Source organism: Lagenorhynchus albirostris, chromosome 5 (genome assembly GCF_949774975.1).
Source record: "Lagenorhynchus albirostris chromosome 5, mLagAlb1.1, whole genome shotgun sequence".
In the NCBI taxonomy this organism is placed as follows: Eukaryota; Metazoa; Chordata; class Mammalia; order Artiodactyla; family Delphinidae; genus Lagenorhynchus; species Lagenorhynchus albirostris.
The window spans coordinates 62,245,737-62,262,562 of record NC_083099.1 but is presented as its reverse complement, the minus strand read 5'-3'; the positions used below and the strand labels follow the sequence as shown (position 1 = coordinate 62,262,562).

General features: G+C 34.8%; 1 protein-coding gene across 5 annotated transcripts in view; it reads right to left on the bottom strand.

Annotated features, from left to right (window-relative positions):
* Window positions 1–316: 316 nt before the first annotated feature.
* The window catches only part of KLHL24 (kelch like family member 24), a 39,175-nt gene continuing 22,665 nt past the window's right edge, over window positions 317–16,826 (bottom strand). For 4 of the 5 annotated variants that reach the window (XM_060150104.1, XM_060150107.1, XM_060150106.1 and 1 more), the window contains 4 exons: window positions 15,552–15,670; window positions 11,767–11,955; window positions 10,470–10,658; window positions 317–5,405 (listed from right to left, as the gene is read on the bottom strand). In XM_060150104.1, coding sequence (XP_060006087.1) covers window positions 5,205–5,405; window positions 10,470–10,658; window positions 11,767–11,955; window positions 15,552–15,670 — 698 coding nt within the window. In that variant the 3' untranslated portion in view covers window positions 317–5,204. The remainder of the gene's footprint in view (window positions 5,406–10,469; window positions 10,659–11,766; window positions 11,956–15,551; window positions 15,671–16,826) is intronic. The other variant, XM_060150108.1, reaches the window with a different exon arrangement.

Here is a 16,826-nt window from a genome sequence, read left to right as displayed (position 1 = left end):
ATTCTGAATAGTAACACATGTGGTTCAACTAAAAAATTGATTATGTGCATATTTATATATAATTACACACAATTCTATAGGAGTATGCAGTGAAGTTGCCTTTTTACTTGTCCCTAAGCCACCAATTCCTCATACACACCAATGTTTTTAGCTTTTTGTTTAGCCTTCTAGTTACTTTGTGAACACACTAGTAAATACATATATTAACTTGTAATTTCCCCCACTCCTTTTTCAAACAACCACTTGAATATATTTAAGGTAAGACAAAACAACGAGCTTTTGGTAAATAAAATTTAATACAACCATAGTCAAGTAATAATGGTTAAAAGACATTTTTTATTAGATACAACTTTTTAAAAACTAAAGACAACTATGCACAAAGTATATTTAAACAAGACATATAAGTATTAGTGTGTTGCAACTAAATTGAAAACAAAGAAATACAAAGCTTTTTTTTTTTTTTCCCCACTGTGAAGACTCTGGAGCATCTGAAAGCAAAAGACACTTGGCTGCCACAAGTCTGTACAAGCTGTAAAGCACATTATGCTTTTGTTCAACTCTATAATCGTGTTGTCTTAGATAGCTCCAGAAACTCTCAACAAGATTTAAATTAAGAAACCATGGGGAGGGGTGTTGGAGAAAGAAAGACTAAGAACTTTTTCAGGAAAGATAAATGAAAGAGCCTGTAGAAGAAAAAACAAAAGAAACAAAACAGTACATAAGAATGAAACAAAAATAAGTAGATTTACTTTTTTGACTTTAGATGCAGATATTGCAAATGATGTTTACAAGGGTTTAATCAACCTAAGATAGATGTTTTTCTTAATATCTTAAAAAGCACCTTGGCATCAAACAAAAAAAGTCCCCCAATATAATAAAACTCCAAACACCCAACAACCTTTCTTAACATTTTCTTTCAAGCAACCACAAGGCTGGTGCTCATTAAAGAATTCAATAAGGGAAAATCACTCTATAGGAAACAAGTATGAAACTTATCTAAGGTAAGCTTTATTTAGATTGAAAGAAAAGTTGAAATAGCACTAGAGAACTTAAGGCATATAAACAAATTCAGATGCAGTTATTTTGAAAACATTAAAACAAATTCTTTTCTTTGGGACAATACATAAAATAAGTTATAACTACTGGTATTCAAAACATTTTTTAATGATGACCTTTAGCACTACAAAAATTTAATATCTAAGGCAATCACACAAATGTAAAACATTCATAAAAAACATTTTTAAAAAGTCAGAAGTATGTTGAAACTGTCTCTGGAATTATCAGTTCACACTCCTGGCTCAAGTGGTTTCTGATGACTAGCATTAGATGTGACAGTAAGTATAACTAGCTAGTCAAACCTACTGCCTTAAAGGCCAACCAAATTGCCCCATTCTGGTTTCTTGGTATGGTGAATTTATTTAACTAAAAGGAATAATGGGGTGAGGTGATATAAACCTGGTTTTCAATATAATGCACAAGAAATTCTAAGAAAGGCCAAAATTATGTTGAGGTTAACTGGTGTCTTGAGTTTAGGAAAATAAAGGCAGTCCACAGGAAGCCTTTAAGAGACGTTATCTTATCACTTGGCACCACATAAAGAGCAATCTCTTCTCTTTGAAAATACAGTCTGGAGTAGAAGATATCTTTTCCACATATAAATCTCAAGAAACAAAAGGCACACACTGATGATTCAACCCTCTCTTTTCATGTATGGGTTCTCACAGCATTTCTTTTTAAAAAATCTATTGCCATATCCACACAACAGGAAAAAAAAATACACCTGGTTTGTACACTGACAAAAGTAGTATAATTGAACCTTTATATTTTCCTGAGTTTCATTTCAAAAGGGTATGACAGTAGAGATACATAAACAATTCATATTCACTAAGAGAAAATGTATCAGTCCACAGAACATTTTCATCTTTCTAAATATAAAAAAATGAATGTTTAACCACCGCCATGTGTGAAGCCCCTTTACCAAACTGCATTTACTCTAGAATCATGAACTGCAAGTTACTTAGATATGGCACTTTAAACACTCCAATTAGGCAAAAATGACAAGTTAATACCCTCCCTGAGTATTTACATCATTTTTTTGTTAACACCTGGTTTAAATGGAGTAACTACCTATATTTCAGTCATCTAGGGGAAAAAAAAAGGTTACTGAAGATACAATAGGCTACCATTTCATACCTGTGCAGTAAAGTCAGTGGGAAGATTAGAGTAGAAAAGGAAGAAGGCCTTTTTGTTGTAAAAACTAGACCACTTTATAGCTCATTCACATATAGGAACACATGAAAAATGATTAAAGTTCATGGAGAAAAAACTGTACATTTCTGTTGACCCACAAAAAATACTTTTGAATTCCTTCCCCACTGAGGTATATCAATGGCTAGGTTTAGCAAACTTGTATCTCCCGTCAATTTGTTTTCTGATCTTGTAAAACTGTATGCATTATATAGATTCTGACTGTATATGAGTCATCATACTAATATTCATCATGTACTTTCATATGTAACAAAGTATTCTAGAAATGCCCAAATTAAAAAAATATACTTCTGGAATTGAATTTAATAAGATCAACTAATTTTTACTTTATGTCCCTTTTTCTGATCAGAAACTGATAAAATTCTTGATGTCTGTATGTATGTGTGTAGATGAGCATACCATCTATCTACATATATACACACATGTATTGAATATATACATACACACTAACCCAAAGGCTTATACGAGCATCACCCACCAAAAGAAAATATGTCAACTATGTGATGAGAGCATGAATATAATCTGATACCATTTTGGTTGATAAATCCCTTTTGATATACTAATTATACCCTAAAATTCTTTATTACTTTATCAATGCTAACATCATTATTTATCAAAAATCAGTAAATGAAAATAAATAATTTAAGAAAATTAAAGTATCAGTTGGGTAACTTTAAAAATTGTTACTTTAATTTCATAGGATTCAAACTAAGTTCTTGGTGGCTACTTAATTTATGTAGTTTTAAATTATGTAGAGAAAAAAATTAAGCAATATTGGCATGAGGTCCATGTTTAAACAAATTCTGTTTTATAGGATTTCCAATTTACTACAACAGACACCTGAACATTAAAAATAAATGTATAACAAAATACAAGTAAATAGTTAATACTTTTATAATAGACGAAAGTACTAAAATACAGGTTATGTTGAGAAAGTCTTCTTTGTGTGAAGTGTCTATTTATGGATGGGCATGATCTTACAAATACATATGAAAATAACAAGTATCATTTGTATAATTCTCAGCATTTACAAAACACTTTTCTCATATACCACAGAGAATTTCTGAACTAAATAGGTTCCATTATCTACAAAAGGTATGATGCAGAAGTAGAAGTTTACTCTAAAATTAAAACAAGTATCCCAATTGTATCTACTACTGTCTTTCAACTAAAATGGTAGAAAAGTGGTTTCTGAATTGCTCTGATAATTATCACAAAAAGGTATACATCATTTCAAATTATGATCTGAAAAATAAAAATTCCTTAAAGATTTGTTAAGTGTTTTAGAGTTTTCCTCAGAATTCAGATTCCAGCTAGGCATTAAAAGTTGACTCTGTATAGGTTTATTTCAAATCTTTGCATCATTCTAAAATGAGAAAGAAAGAGTAGTTTGTCAATGTTAGGTTTTTGATTACTACCTTGTTTTTAACAGAAATCTGGTGACACTATAATCACATATTTGCATCATTTCTCCTATGGCAAATATATAATTATGATGTGAGACAACAATAGTGCCTGGGGAAGTCGAAATATAGCAGGCTACCTGAACATCCCTAAAATGTTTTAAATTATATCTGTCCACCCAGGAATATCAATAATCACGTACACTATAGTTCCTGCCATTTCATTTGCCTTAGAAAAAGTTTTACACTCTTCTCTGAAAACCAGTAAGCTTTATAAACTGGAGTTGAAACATCTAGACAAAGGCAATTTGATGTAGAGAAGCTTGAGAATATTGATCACTATTTTACACAATGGGTACCAAATGAAAGATTTATCTTAGAAGACTGCAACTACTGCTGTTAGTTTCTTCAGATAGCTAATTTTAAAAGAAATATGGACCCACTGAGACAGGTGGTCCCTGCTTTATCCTTTAAGGGCAGCTTAACAGTAGAGACTCCCAGGATTTTTAGCTGTTCACAAGAAAGTAGGATAACCAGGAAGAGGTCCTCACCCAAAGCACCATAGTAATGAGGTCAAACCCTACTGGGCTACGGAGAAAATCTGTCCCTGTTTTTCACAAGATAATATTGCAAAGTGGACTTCAACTCTTCTGCCATGTTCAAGAAAAGGCGCATCCCTTAGAGGATTTAGAGATGATATATAAATACTTTTGAGAGCCACAGTGGGTCATTTTCCCTTCAATGGTCTTAGATGATTTTTTCTTAGGAACTAACATGTAATTTTAATCTCCATTTTAAGGGCACTTGCTTTTGTATCTCCTCCCCCCAAAATACCTTTAATATAAGAAAATAATTCTAAGAATGAAGTCATAATAATTCAGTATTTTATGATACTCAGATTGTCATCATTACACTTTTATCAATTACAGAAAAAAACCCACAATAAAATTAATCAACTTGGATGTATTTTTTAGTGACAAAGATTTTTAAAACTGGTTTTTCTACCTTAGAATGATTCTAAGTATTCTAAGCATTATATGAGTCAAACTAAATGAAAACTTGCCATGCAATTATATATATATATGTATGTGTGTGTATATATATATATATATATACACACATACATATATATATATACACACACACACACATATATGTGACAAAGTAAGGAATATACAGTCTTGCAGATAAACATACATAAATGAAGAAACCATCACAAATTCCTAAAAGGTATGCAGGCAGACATTATTTCCTACTCCACATAGGTTTCTTACAAATACTCACAAAGGTACACTCTCAAAGCCCAAGCAAAGACCACTATTACCTTCAACAACAACAAATTTTTTTTCCCCATTACAGAAAAGCCTTTATTACAGTTTGAAAGATTGATATTTTGGGAAGAAAGGCATGATAATTATTATTTTTACTTTTCTGTGCATATTGCAAAAAGGAGATATGTCAAGTTCCCACTCTGGAGTTTTTAAAACCTCTCATCTTGGATTGCTGTGGCTTCTTGGGTGAGGTATCCTGGTTTTAGAGCTTAAAGCATTTCTCATTGTATCTATGAATAGTCACACATCCATGATAGGACACTGGCCTGGGCATTGCAGCTACCCCTGTGATGATACTTGTTGCAGGATCATAACAGAGAATAGTGTCTGTGGCTTCTCCATTTTCCCGTCTTCCACCCAGGATATATATTTTACCATTACATACAGACATACCACAGTTTTCCTGTTCAACCAAATTAAAAAAAAAAATTAACTGTTGACAGTAAGGGATTTGGCAGCAAACTGAAAAGTAAAATAAGACATGCTTTAACAAGTCAAAAAAGGAGACATGAAATAATAAGCTCCCTTTTGCCCAACTCCTATGTGTGAATACTAGGTAAATTTGCATGGGTGAAGGGAGTGTTAAGATAGAATATATGTCACTAATTGGGGTCAAGATATGGGAGGTGAAGTGGGGGTGGTGGACTGAGAGAAGGGTTTTAGTTAACTTAATGGTAGTTGAATGAAAACATCCTTGAAGACTTGCTTCTCCTATTACAGGAAGGTCCTTTATTATAGAAAGTGGCTATTACATGATCAAAGGGTAGGAACATTATTCATTATAGGGGATTACCCACAAGTTGAAAGAATGAATGAGAGTTATAACCAAATTAAAGAAGCACTGTTATTAGGGGCCTTGGATGGGGCACAGAAACTCCCCAGATAACATTTTATAGTTAACTTTCCATGCAATGAGACTCTTAGCTAAATTTTACTCTTCTCTGTCAGTAATACAATTACTGTATAAAACAAATACTCTTGCAAAGATAAGAGTGATTCTTCAAAGAAAGAAATTATACTAAAATTGTCTCACTATTGCATGAATCTGGTTATGCTGCAGGTCAATTATTCTTCCATTTAAATTTCACTTTAATTCAGAAAGTTACTGTATATTATTATCCTGTTTCCACATAACCAACAATGAGATGGGTTCTACCAGTGAGTACAATAAACATTTTTACTTGATCAGATTTGCTATACATAAATTTCACTCTTGTAGAAAAAATTAAATCTTGGTGGATTTCTATAATAGAGGATAGTATCTTTGGGTCTAGAAGAATTAGTGAGTATTTTAAAATGTCTACATTAGAGTTTATATACCCCCATATTGATTTGGGGCCCATTATCATCAGTGAATGACAAACTTTTATGTAGAATACCACCCATGAATTGTACCAATTATGTACCAGACTATAACATTTTCCATCGAAAGCACAATGAGCTCTTTCTATAAATTCTGAAAGTTCTGACACAATAAAAGACAACATCCTTAGTTTTCAAGTACAAGCTGGCTTGCACTATTGAACTTTACAGTCACTTTGATGATGATTCTTAAACTATATAATTATAGGATCTATCTTGTTATTAACATCATTTCATAAATAGTGCTCAGAATTAAATGAAGCAAGCAACCTTCAGAACAGATATTCATTCCTATCAGGAAATTACTTGCATAGTAGTTTATTTCACTCTCTGAGAGTCTCAAGGGTAATGGCAGCTAGTAAGAAAAATAATTCATCAATACATGAAGTTTTAATGTTATTTTTCATGACTTAAATGAAACACAATCTTAATATTGTAAAATATACCCCTCTCCTTAATTATTATTTTTTATAATGCTTAATGCTTAAATGTTAAAACGCCAACAATAAAGAAAAAGAATCAGATTTCTTTTCAATTATTATTCTAAACTTTAACACATTTTAAATACCTAGTCCGCTGAAGAAGGGTAAAAAAAAAATCTTCGTCAGTAAAAAAAAAAAAGTTCCTGATGAAAGTTAAAAAGCAAAATATGTTTAAAATAGCAAGTTGTGGAATTTAGGAATTATGCAAAGTCAAAAGGTATGGAAATGGTGAGGTAAAAACAGAGAAAAAGGCTGGGTCCATTAGGACTGGGGAAAAAAAGCTCATTTTTTCAGTTCTTTTTTTGTCATTCAACATTCTAAGCATTTAAAAACACCACAACCTTTGACTCAAATAGCTGTCTACCATGAAATTACGGTTGATTTATCGTTTTTCATTTGATTAGTATTAAAAGGGTAGGCAGGACTTCCCTGGTGGTACAGTGGTTAAGAATCCGCCTGTCACTGCAGGGGATATGGGTTCAAGCCCTGGTCCGGGAGGATCCCACATGCCGGGGAGCAACTAAGCCCGTGCGCCACAACTACTGAGCCTGTGCTCTAGAGCCTGTGAGCCACAACTACTGAGCTCACATGCCACAACCACTGAAGCCCGTGTGCCTAGAGACTGTGCTCTGCAACAGGAGAAGCTACCATGATGAGAAGCCCGCACACCGCAACGAAGACTGGCCCCTGCTCTCCACAACTAGAGAAAGCCCGAGCACAGCAGTGAAGACCCAATGCAGCCAAAAAAAAATTAAAAAAAAAAAAAAATTTACCGAGCACCAATCAGTCAATGCAAGATACATGAGATGAGTTAGAAAACACAGTATCCTTAAGAAGACTGAATTCCAGTATAGAAATGAACATTTATAACTATAAGGAAATTTATCACTTGCATTATAGAGGTGTTAAGTGTAGTGACAGATCAGAAAAACGAGATTAATTCTGAACAGGGCAACCTCAGTTTGTTGTAACTGTGAAGTGGTACTTGAAAGATGAGTAGAATTACAAATAGAGAAGGTAGAAAAGGCATTAAAGGCTAAGAGCACAACATGAATCAAGGCAAGAACACATACCATCTGGATAGCAAATGCAAGCAACAGATACTTAATGTAATTTGGGTAAAGGTGAAGAAAGTGAAGCTGAAAAGGCAAGAAGAGGTCAGACAACAGGAGACCTAGAATGAAGTGGGAAAACCTTTAGATTTTATTCAGTACATTTCCAGAGAAGAGACATAATTTGATTTGCTGAAAAATAACTGGTGGTAAAATGGGTTAGAAAAGCAAGAGAGAAAGGAACACTACCTAGAAAATACTGTTTTAGTTTAGGTAAGAACTGATGAGAACCTGAACGAAAGCAAGAACCACAGGAATGGAAAAGAATAGGAGAAACTCTTGAGGACACAGAACTGATATGATGGATTGATTCAATTTAAGAGAAATCAAGAAAAATTTTAAAAATTAAGTTTCTAGGTGTGAAATAATAGAAAATACATATCAGCCTCTGCCCCCAGATCCTGACACAGAGCTCCTAAATCCCTTGCAATTTCCTGGTTGATGGGAGTGTCTTTTGTTCTAAGGAGGGACTGTTGCTGGGCTCCTAGATGGGGGTTGGTCACCAGAGAAACCAAGCCATAATTAGAAGCTTGTAAGTTTCACGCCACCCTCCCTTTTCTGGAGGGGGGAGCAGGGCTGGAAACTGAATTATAACTGATCATGTCTACATGATAAAGTCTCCATAAAAATCCCAAAAGTATAGGATTTGGAGAGCTTCTAGGCTGGTAAATGCATCTATGTCCCAGGAGGGTGGTGCACCTCAAATCCATGAGGACAGAAGGTTCTCTGCTTAGGACCCTTCCAGACCTGGCCTTAGGTACTTCTTTATCTGGCTGTTCATCTATGTCCTTTGTAATATACTTTATCATATAACAAACCCGTAAACATAAGTAAGTGTTTTCCTGAGCATAATTACTGAACCCAAGGGGGGGGCTGTGGAAACCTTGATTTATAGCTGATTTGTCAGAAGTACTGGTGAAAACCTGAGACTTGTGACTGGCATGTGAAGTGGTGGCAGTCTTGCGGGACTGAGTCCTTAACCTGTGGAACCTGAAGCAAATTTCAGGTCATGTCAGAACTGAAGTGAATTGTAAGACACCAGCTGAAGACAGAGATCGGTTAGTGTGGGAATAAACCCACATATCTGGTGTCAGAAGTGCTGTCAGGGAGAAACAGAGTTTTTCCATTCACTAGGTTGTTTGGAAACAGAAGAAGTAAACTTGGGGAAGAAGGTGAATTCTGTTTTAAAGTCTTGGAATGCCACGGAAAACATCAAATAGGCAGTTGGAAATTTGAGTCTGCAGCACAGGAGAGAGGCTTTAATGGAGAATAAGATTTGAAGTCATCAGTACTGAGCAGTAACTGTGATCACTCAGGAACGGAGTATAATCTGGATAAAGGGCAGGGAAAAGAGGCTCAAGGAATACCCATATTTAAGGGTTGGGTAGAAAAAAACAAGAGAACATGAATGAGACTCAGGAGATTATTAATGACCTTTGGGAGTACAATCTCTCTAGAGTGGTACAGGTAGAGCCAGATTTCCAGCATCAGAGCCATCAAGCATTTTGATGGTGGAAGGAAAGAGGGTAGAGCCATGAAACAAAAGGCCAAGGGAAGGCCTTTATGGGGCAGGGGTAAAGGCCATATAAGGGTACAAGTGCAGAGTGGATGAAAGAGACCCAAGTACAGCCGTTTTCTTTATAGCAAAAACAACAAATTACCTAGTTTCTAACTGCAGAAGGAAAGAAACCAGTTTGAGAGAATTTCTTCTCTTTTGAAAATGTGCTAGAGAGGGATAAGAACTAGAGTAGGAGTCTCAAAAAGGTTAAGGGGAAAAAAACCCAACAGCCCAGGAGCAATACCTACTTTACCATGGGATGGTAAAAAGTAAGTTATTTCAGGGAAGGAAGCCCAAAAGGGAGGGGACACCTGTATGTGTATGGCTGATTCATTCTGTTGTGCAGTGGAGGCTAACACAGCATTGTAAACCAACCATACTCCAATAAAAATTAATTAAAAAATTAAAAACAAAAGTAAGTTATTTCAATAAATTCCTTGGAAGGAGTTCAAAACAAGAATACCATATGCTTTATGTGGAGTTTAAACAAATTTTGAGGGACTTCCCTGGTGGCTCAGTGGTTAAGAAACCGTCTGCCAATGCAGGGGACATGAGTTTGAGCCCTGGTCCATGAAGATCGCACGTGACGCAGAGCAACTAAGCCCGTGCACCACAACTACTGAGCCTGCACTCTGGAGCCCGCGTGCCACGACTACTAAAGCCTGCGCGCCTAGAGCCCGCGCTCCACAACAGGAGAAGCCACCGCAATGAGAAGCCCGCGCACTGCAGCGAAGATTAGCCCCCGCTCTCCGCGCTAGAGAAAGCCCGTGGGCAGCAACGCAGACCCGACGCAGACAAAAATAAATTTATTTATTAAAAAAAAAATTTTTTTTTTGGAAATAATCCAAGCATACATGAAACACATAAATAGTAAAGTTACTGTATATTCATACTGGTCCTGTACTTGGTCTCGCCTACATTGATTATTCTTTTGGACTATTTTATGTTATTACCTGTCGGCTGAATGTATTCTGTACATGCATCCAGTAATCTTCAACGGGATCATAACAGTATATTGCCTTGGTCAGTCCACCAGCAACATATATCAGGTTGTTTAAGGATACGGCTGTTATACACCTCTTGGCAATTGGGATAGCTGCACGAAGTAGCCAAGAATTGGTTTCTGGATCATAAGATTGAACCTAATAATATATAGAAGTACTTAATTAAAATTTCTCAACAAAAATGCAAATTTACATAATAAATAGTCTGCCAATATACAGAAACATGATTAAAAATAAAATCCCATTAATTCACAGAATTAAGGGAGGTTGGCTTGAGAGTAAAATATCTGAATTATGAAATTCTCAAAAGAAATACAAATTTATTACTATCAAGCAGAATAGAGTAAGAAACACAGACCGTTTCCAAGATGAATGGCTAGCAGGTTTGCTTTTTTTTTTCCATTAAAAATAACAGTCTTCAAAAAAAATAAAATAACAGTCTTATAAATTCTGTTACATAGGATAAGTATGCCTCAATTTGAATATAATTTCTTCACATGTTTAGGGAGTCCTTTCTTCAGAAGAACACCAGCGAACCTCAATTCAGTATACTTTGAATTATCACAAATTCTGAATTAATGAATTCTAAATATGTAACATTTGACATTATATTAAAATTTAATTTAGAAAAAGAATTTATTGATTGACAAAGTTCAGTAAACTATTGCTAAATGAATTAGGCATTAGATACTTGTTTGCAGAATAAACGGGGTATTTTCTGAGATGTCAGGATGGCACATGTTCTTTTGTCTCACGAATTCAATGAACTGCAGCAGCTTTGAGCCATCCTATATTTACATTAGAGAGGTTTTCTTTTCTTTGTTCTAAGAATATTTTCAAAGTATGCAGAAAATGACCCAGTTGGAAGCAGTACAGTATACTACCCTTTGCTAATCCACTTCCCAATTGTTTTATGTGAATAATTTTTTGATTTTGTAAACTATACCAGTAAAAAGTTTTAAAATGGTTTATAGTATAACGCTGAGATCAGTTTCATCTCAAAAAAACTGGATCACACTTTTAACAGAAAATTGTTGGATATGTTATGATCTCACTTTATGATCTCACTTTAGTAACTTGAAACTCAATGTTTTCCTCCCTAAGTATAAAGTACCAGACAATTTTTAAAAGCCCCCTCACTCTAAGGGACCAAACTACCTACTTGATAGGCCTTCCATATTTCTCTTCTTGTGTATATCATTGGTAATTTCTATTTAAAAAAAAAAAGAGAGAGAGCATGGCTTACCTTATCAGAACAAGTATTATCATCAGGTCCTCCACCAATCACAAACAATTTGCCTATACAGCTAGTCACGGCAGGAGAACTCACTGCTTCCTTAAGGGGGGCAACTTCAGTCCATCGATTTGAAAAGGAATCATAACATTCTACACTGCTAAGTCTGTTTTGCCCATCATAGCCTCCAACAACATATACCTATATGTAAAATACATGGAGAAATCTTAATTATCAAAAGTTTGAATTTTTAACTAGTTGGCTAAAGAATTAAGGGATGGGGGCTTCCCTGGTGTCACAGTGGTTGAGAGTCCGCCTGCCGATGCAGGGGACATGGGTTCGTGCCCCGGTCCGGGAGGATCCCCCATGCCGCGGAGCGGCTGGGCCTGTGAGTCATGGCCGCTGGGCCTGCGCGTCCGGAGCCTGTGCTCCGCAACGGGAGAGGCCTCAGCAGTGAGAGGCCCGTGTACCGCAAAAAAAAAAAAAAAAAAAAAAAAAAAAAAAAATTAAGAATTAAGGGATCTCTCCCCTTTAAAAAGCCCTTGGTAACTGTAATTGCAATATATTTAGCTCAGTTTCTAGACCTTTAAAAAAAATTATCATTCTCTCACCACCACCAAAGAGCCTTTTTAGACTTTTTTTTCATAGTAGCCCCCTCCAGTGAAATTTTTAATACCACAGATATACTGTATATCTGTTTATATATTGTATCTGTGCTTTATACACAAAACAGTATGATTTTTTTTCACCCGCCCAAGAACCAATCTTCATCCCCTTAGGAGCAATATTGCTTGCACTGAGAATTACAGGATTTAGCATAAATGCTCACACTCATGGATGGTGAAAATACCTGAATATTATAAAGTAATAAAAGCTATGAAACTAAAGTATTAAGTAAGGATTACTAGACTGTGAGATCTTTGAAGGCAGGGCCTATCTTGTTCTTTAATTTAGTCCCTGCAGTACCTAGAAAAGTACCTGATACATTATGAACTCTAGAATGTGTATTTCAAAGGGCTTCCATGTACATTTTCTTTTCACAAATGAGGAAGGTAGGGCAGATGAACTAATCAACAAGCCATTAATTAAATCAGTTACATGTAGAATAATTCATTAAGCATCACAAGATATACAAGAAACTTTCAACCTATAGAAGCTCTCCTAAAAAAGAAAAAAAAAAGCTCTCCTGTTAAACACCTATAATTCTTTTAATGAACAGTCATCATCAACTCTTTTCTGCATCCATATCTAATTAACTATTAAGTTCTACCAAGCGTTCTTTCACAGCATCTCTCACGTCTGTCCCTTCCTTTTGTTTCCCACTGCCACCATCCTTGGGGTCCATATCATTTCACACCTCTCAATCTCCTGGTCTCCACTCTTGTACTCTCTGAACCACAGATTAATCTTCCTAAAACACCTCATCAACTCCTTTTACTAGTTTAACAATGAATGCCTAAGGGTCAAGGCCAAACTTTATACATTGTCATTCAAGTGTGTCCACAAATCTCTTTCTGTACTCTTCCAAATTTCCTCAGCAGCTAATGCTATTTCAATCTTGCATTTCTTACATTATGTGAAAATTATCTGTTGGTGGGTTTGTTCTCCCAACACCAGGCAGCCCAGAGAGGTTAAGTAACTTATTCAAGGTCATGCAGCTAGAAGGGGTATGGAAACTGTGGCACAATGCAGTACTTAAAGGTATGGGCTTTGAAATCAGGAGAGGTAGGTCCATCTTTAGCTCTGCCACTGCAAGTAAGACCTTGCTTGGGCAGTTCACCTATCTTCTCTGAGACTCCATCTTAATTTCCTCAATTTAAAAATGTAGACAATAATAGTACCTATCACATAATATAATTTTGAAGATTAAACTTTATTACTATTCCCATACCTGCATAAACTAAAAATATATGCTGTGCGCCTTAAGATAAAAAGCCTCTAGATTAGGAAAATCTGAGCTTTTACCCCTGCTTTATCACTTTCTGTGCAACCTTGGGCAAATGACTTGATCTCTCTGGATTCAGTTTCTTTGTAAACTAAAGAAGTTACATTAAATATTCTCTAAGATGCCTTCTTGCTCTAAGATTCTATATTCCAAATCATCCTAGGTTTCCTTAACAGAGTGCATTTACAACTTTAAATAACTTTCTGTGTTTGAATTCAGCCTATATTGTAGTTTTTGGGATAACTGTTTTCCATGAATTGAGTACTTGCTGTGTAAGGTAGGAAGGATTCCTTTTATTTCTTGATTTAGTGCTTCCAAGTTTTGGGCACCTTCAAGTCAAATATACTAATATTTGTCAAATAAATTTGTGTTCATCAATCCATATACGATATTTGAGACATCAATCTTTTTCACATGCCTCTGTATGTTCAGACTAAATAATTATAATGTTTTTAGTAAGACCTCATCTCTTTTCAACACCTTAATTATTTTAGCTGCCACTTTCCAGTAATATTTTGTCATCCTTGAGGTATAGCTACCAAAACTGTATATAATATAGTAGGTACTAACAAACCAGTGGTTTTAGAAAATACTCTATTAGTATTTTATTTCCATTACATCTACCTCAAAGTCCTCATTATTTCATTGCTCTTATAGACAGCAGCAACACAGTAGATCAATACCCTTAGGAATTAACAATACCTTTCAAACTGCGCTTTGAGAAGCTCTAGTATTCTATAGTATAGCGATTTCAAGACCTTTCTGTGGGGAGATAGGAGGAGGGAATCAGAACTGATGGGTGGCTGAGTAGGAAGGGTTCCTGGCATTATCTCTGTTCCAACTAGAGCAGTTCTGCTTTCTCACTGGTGGCTCTAAAATGTCTTCAAGAGAGGGCTTAAGAGGCAGCAATCTTTTTAGAAGAGAGTACTAGGGGACCAGACAAATATATACGTGCAGTATATTCAATATCTTATGATAACCTATAATGGAATATAAGCTGCAAACAAACAACACCCCTAAAACACGAATCACTATGCTGTACACTTGAACACAATATTGTAAATCATCTATACTTCAAAAAAAAATGTGCGAGCAAGTACGCTGCTTTTATTTAGATTGCTCATTAATTTGAAGTGGCTTTGGAGGAGATGATAGAGACAGAGGCAGGGAAGGGCTACAGAGTCCAAGTTAGCCCTTGATACACAGCTGTATTTTTATCTGCTTTATGTAATAGCTTTTTATATTAGATTTAACTTCAAAAAAGTTACTAGTCTACTAGTGATTCAAAAATCACTAGTCTACAAGTGATTCTCAAGTTCCTAAGGACAGTAAATGGTCCAGAATCAAATTATATGTTTTTCATATTTATTAGCTGCAGCCAATAATAAGTTTGCTTTAAAATATGTTGGTGAGTTTATCTTAACACTTATTTGTTTTGTCCCTACTTGTACAAATAAAAAAGATAAAATAATATCACTCTACATAAATATATCTTGGCCTGAATGCCAAAGTCAGTAAAAGGAAAAAGATTGCTTGGATTAGACATTGGCCTGTTTTTGTACTTGATGTAACTGCTTTATTTTCCAGTGCTTCTCAGTCATTTAGACCGCATTGGTGCCTGAGAAGAGAAATGTGCTGCACTGCTACAAATTCCTAGTTGGGAGAACAAAATATCCATTCAAAAGTACAGTGTCAAATTGTTTATATCTTCAGTTTATGTATTGAGGTTAGAAATGGAAGGAAATACAATCTGAGTTCAAAATACCCAGAGGGTGAGTAAAATCAAGGATTCATCTGTGGTATTCATTCTGGAAACGTAACAGCAATAATAATAAAAAGTGGTTTCTCTTACTTTACCAAGGAGGACAGCCATTTTGTGACGCCATCTGCCTTTATTTAGAGAAGCAACTCTGATCCAAATATTCAACTGTGAGTTATAAATCCAGACATCACGGCCATTGATTCTTCCACCTTTAAATGCAAAACAATGCACACACACTAATGTGTATCACCAAGGGATCTTTGCCAAAGGCATAGATAATGAAAACATTGAGTTATTCACCCAGTCCGAGAATTTGAGGATTCAGTTCAATAAATGAAACAAGGACCCTCTTAAAACTTAAAATGCAAATGGTTCTACAGAGCAGATTTAACTTTGTCAGTTGTTATCCTGAGAAATAATAACTATATGTCCCAAATAATAAAATGCAGAATATGAATTTACCAAATGTGTAAGACTGTTCATTTAAGAGTCAGACAACAGAAGCACCCAGACAAAAGAGTTATTCTAGAAAGATTTTTAAAAATCACCCGTTTTTTAAAAAGCATACCATTGTACAAAATAAAGTATGTGTTGTTATATTGTTCAACGTGTAGTAATATAGTAACCTGCAAAGGTGGTAAAATTAAATTTAACTAACAAATTAATCAACAAACTTAATTAAACTTCAGATTATAGATCCTATAGTTATACTTTGTATATAAGTCTGTCACTTTATTGTCTGTTTGATTTTAGAGGTAACATATCACATATTATAATAAAAGTTCAAGTTAAGAATTTTAAGGAAAATCCTATTTCATAAACGTTGGGGAGAATTTCAGAAAACATGGGTGGATTAGAGATGATTAACTGAGTACTTTTCATTTTGCATACGTTACTGTGTTCCTTAAAACAAAGTAAACAGGTAAAAGTTTTAAAAATTGTACCATATTCTATATGCATTTGAGAGCATTTAAAATACGATATGGCCTATTGTTTAGTGCAGGGAACATAGTCAATATCCTGTGATAAACCAAAATGGAAAAGAATATGAAAAAGAATTTATATATGATAACTGAATCACTTTGTTATACAGTAGATATTAACACAACATTGTAAATCAATAAAATAAATTTAAAAAATATGATATAGTTGAAGGCATTTTCTGGGGAATCTTTTGTAAATCATTCTGCATCATCTTGTGCCTGTTTTTAAGAGCAAAAAGTCATTTTCAGTTTTATTTGTTGTATAATATGATCTGCCTAAGGTGGGCATATCTACTTTCACTGTTTTCTTTTGACACTTATGGTTTAAAATGGCCAAGCTGTGATTAAATTAAAAGTAGCTACTGTAATAATTCTTTATTTA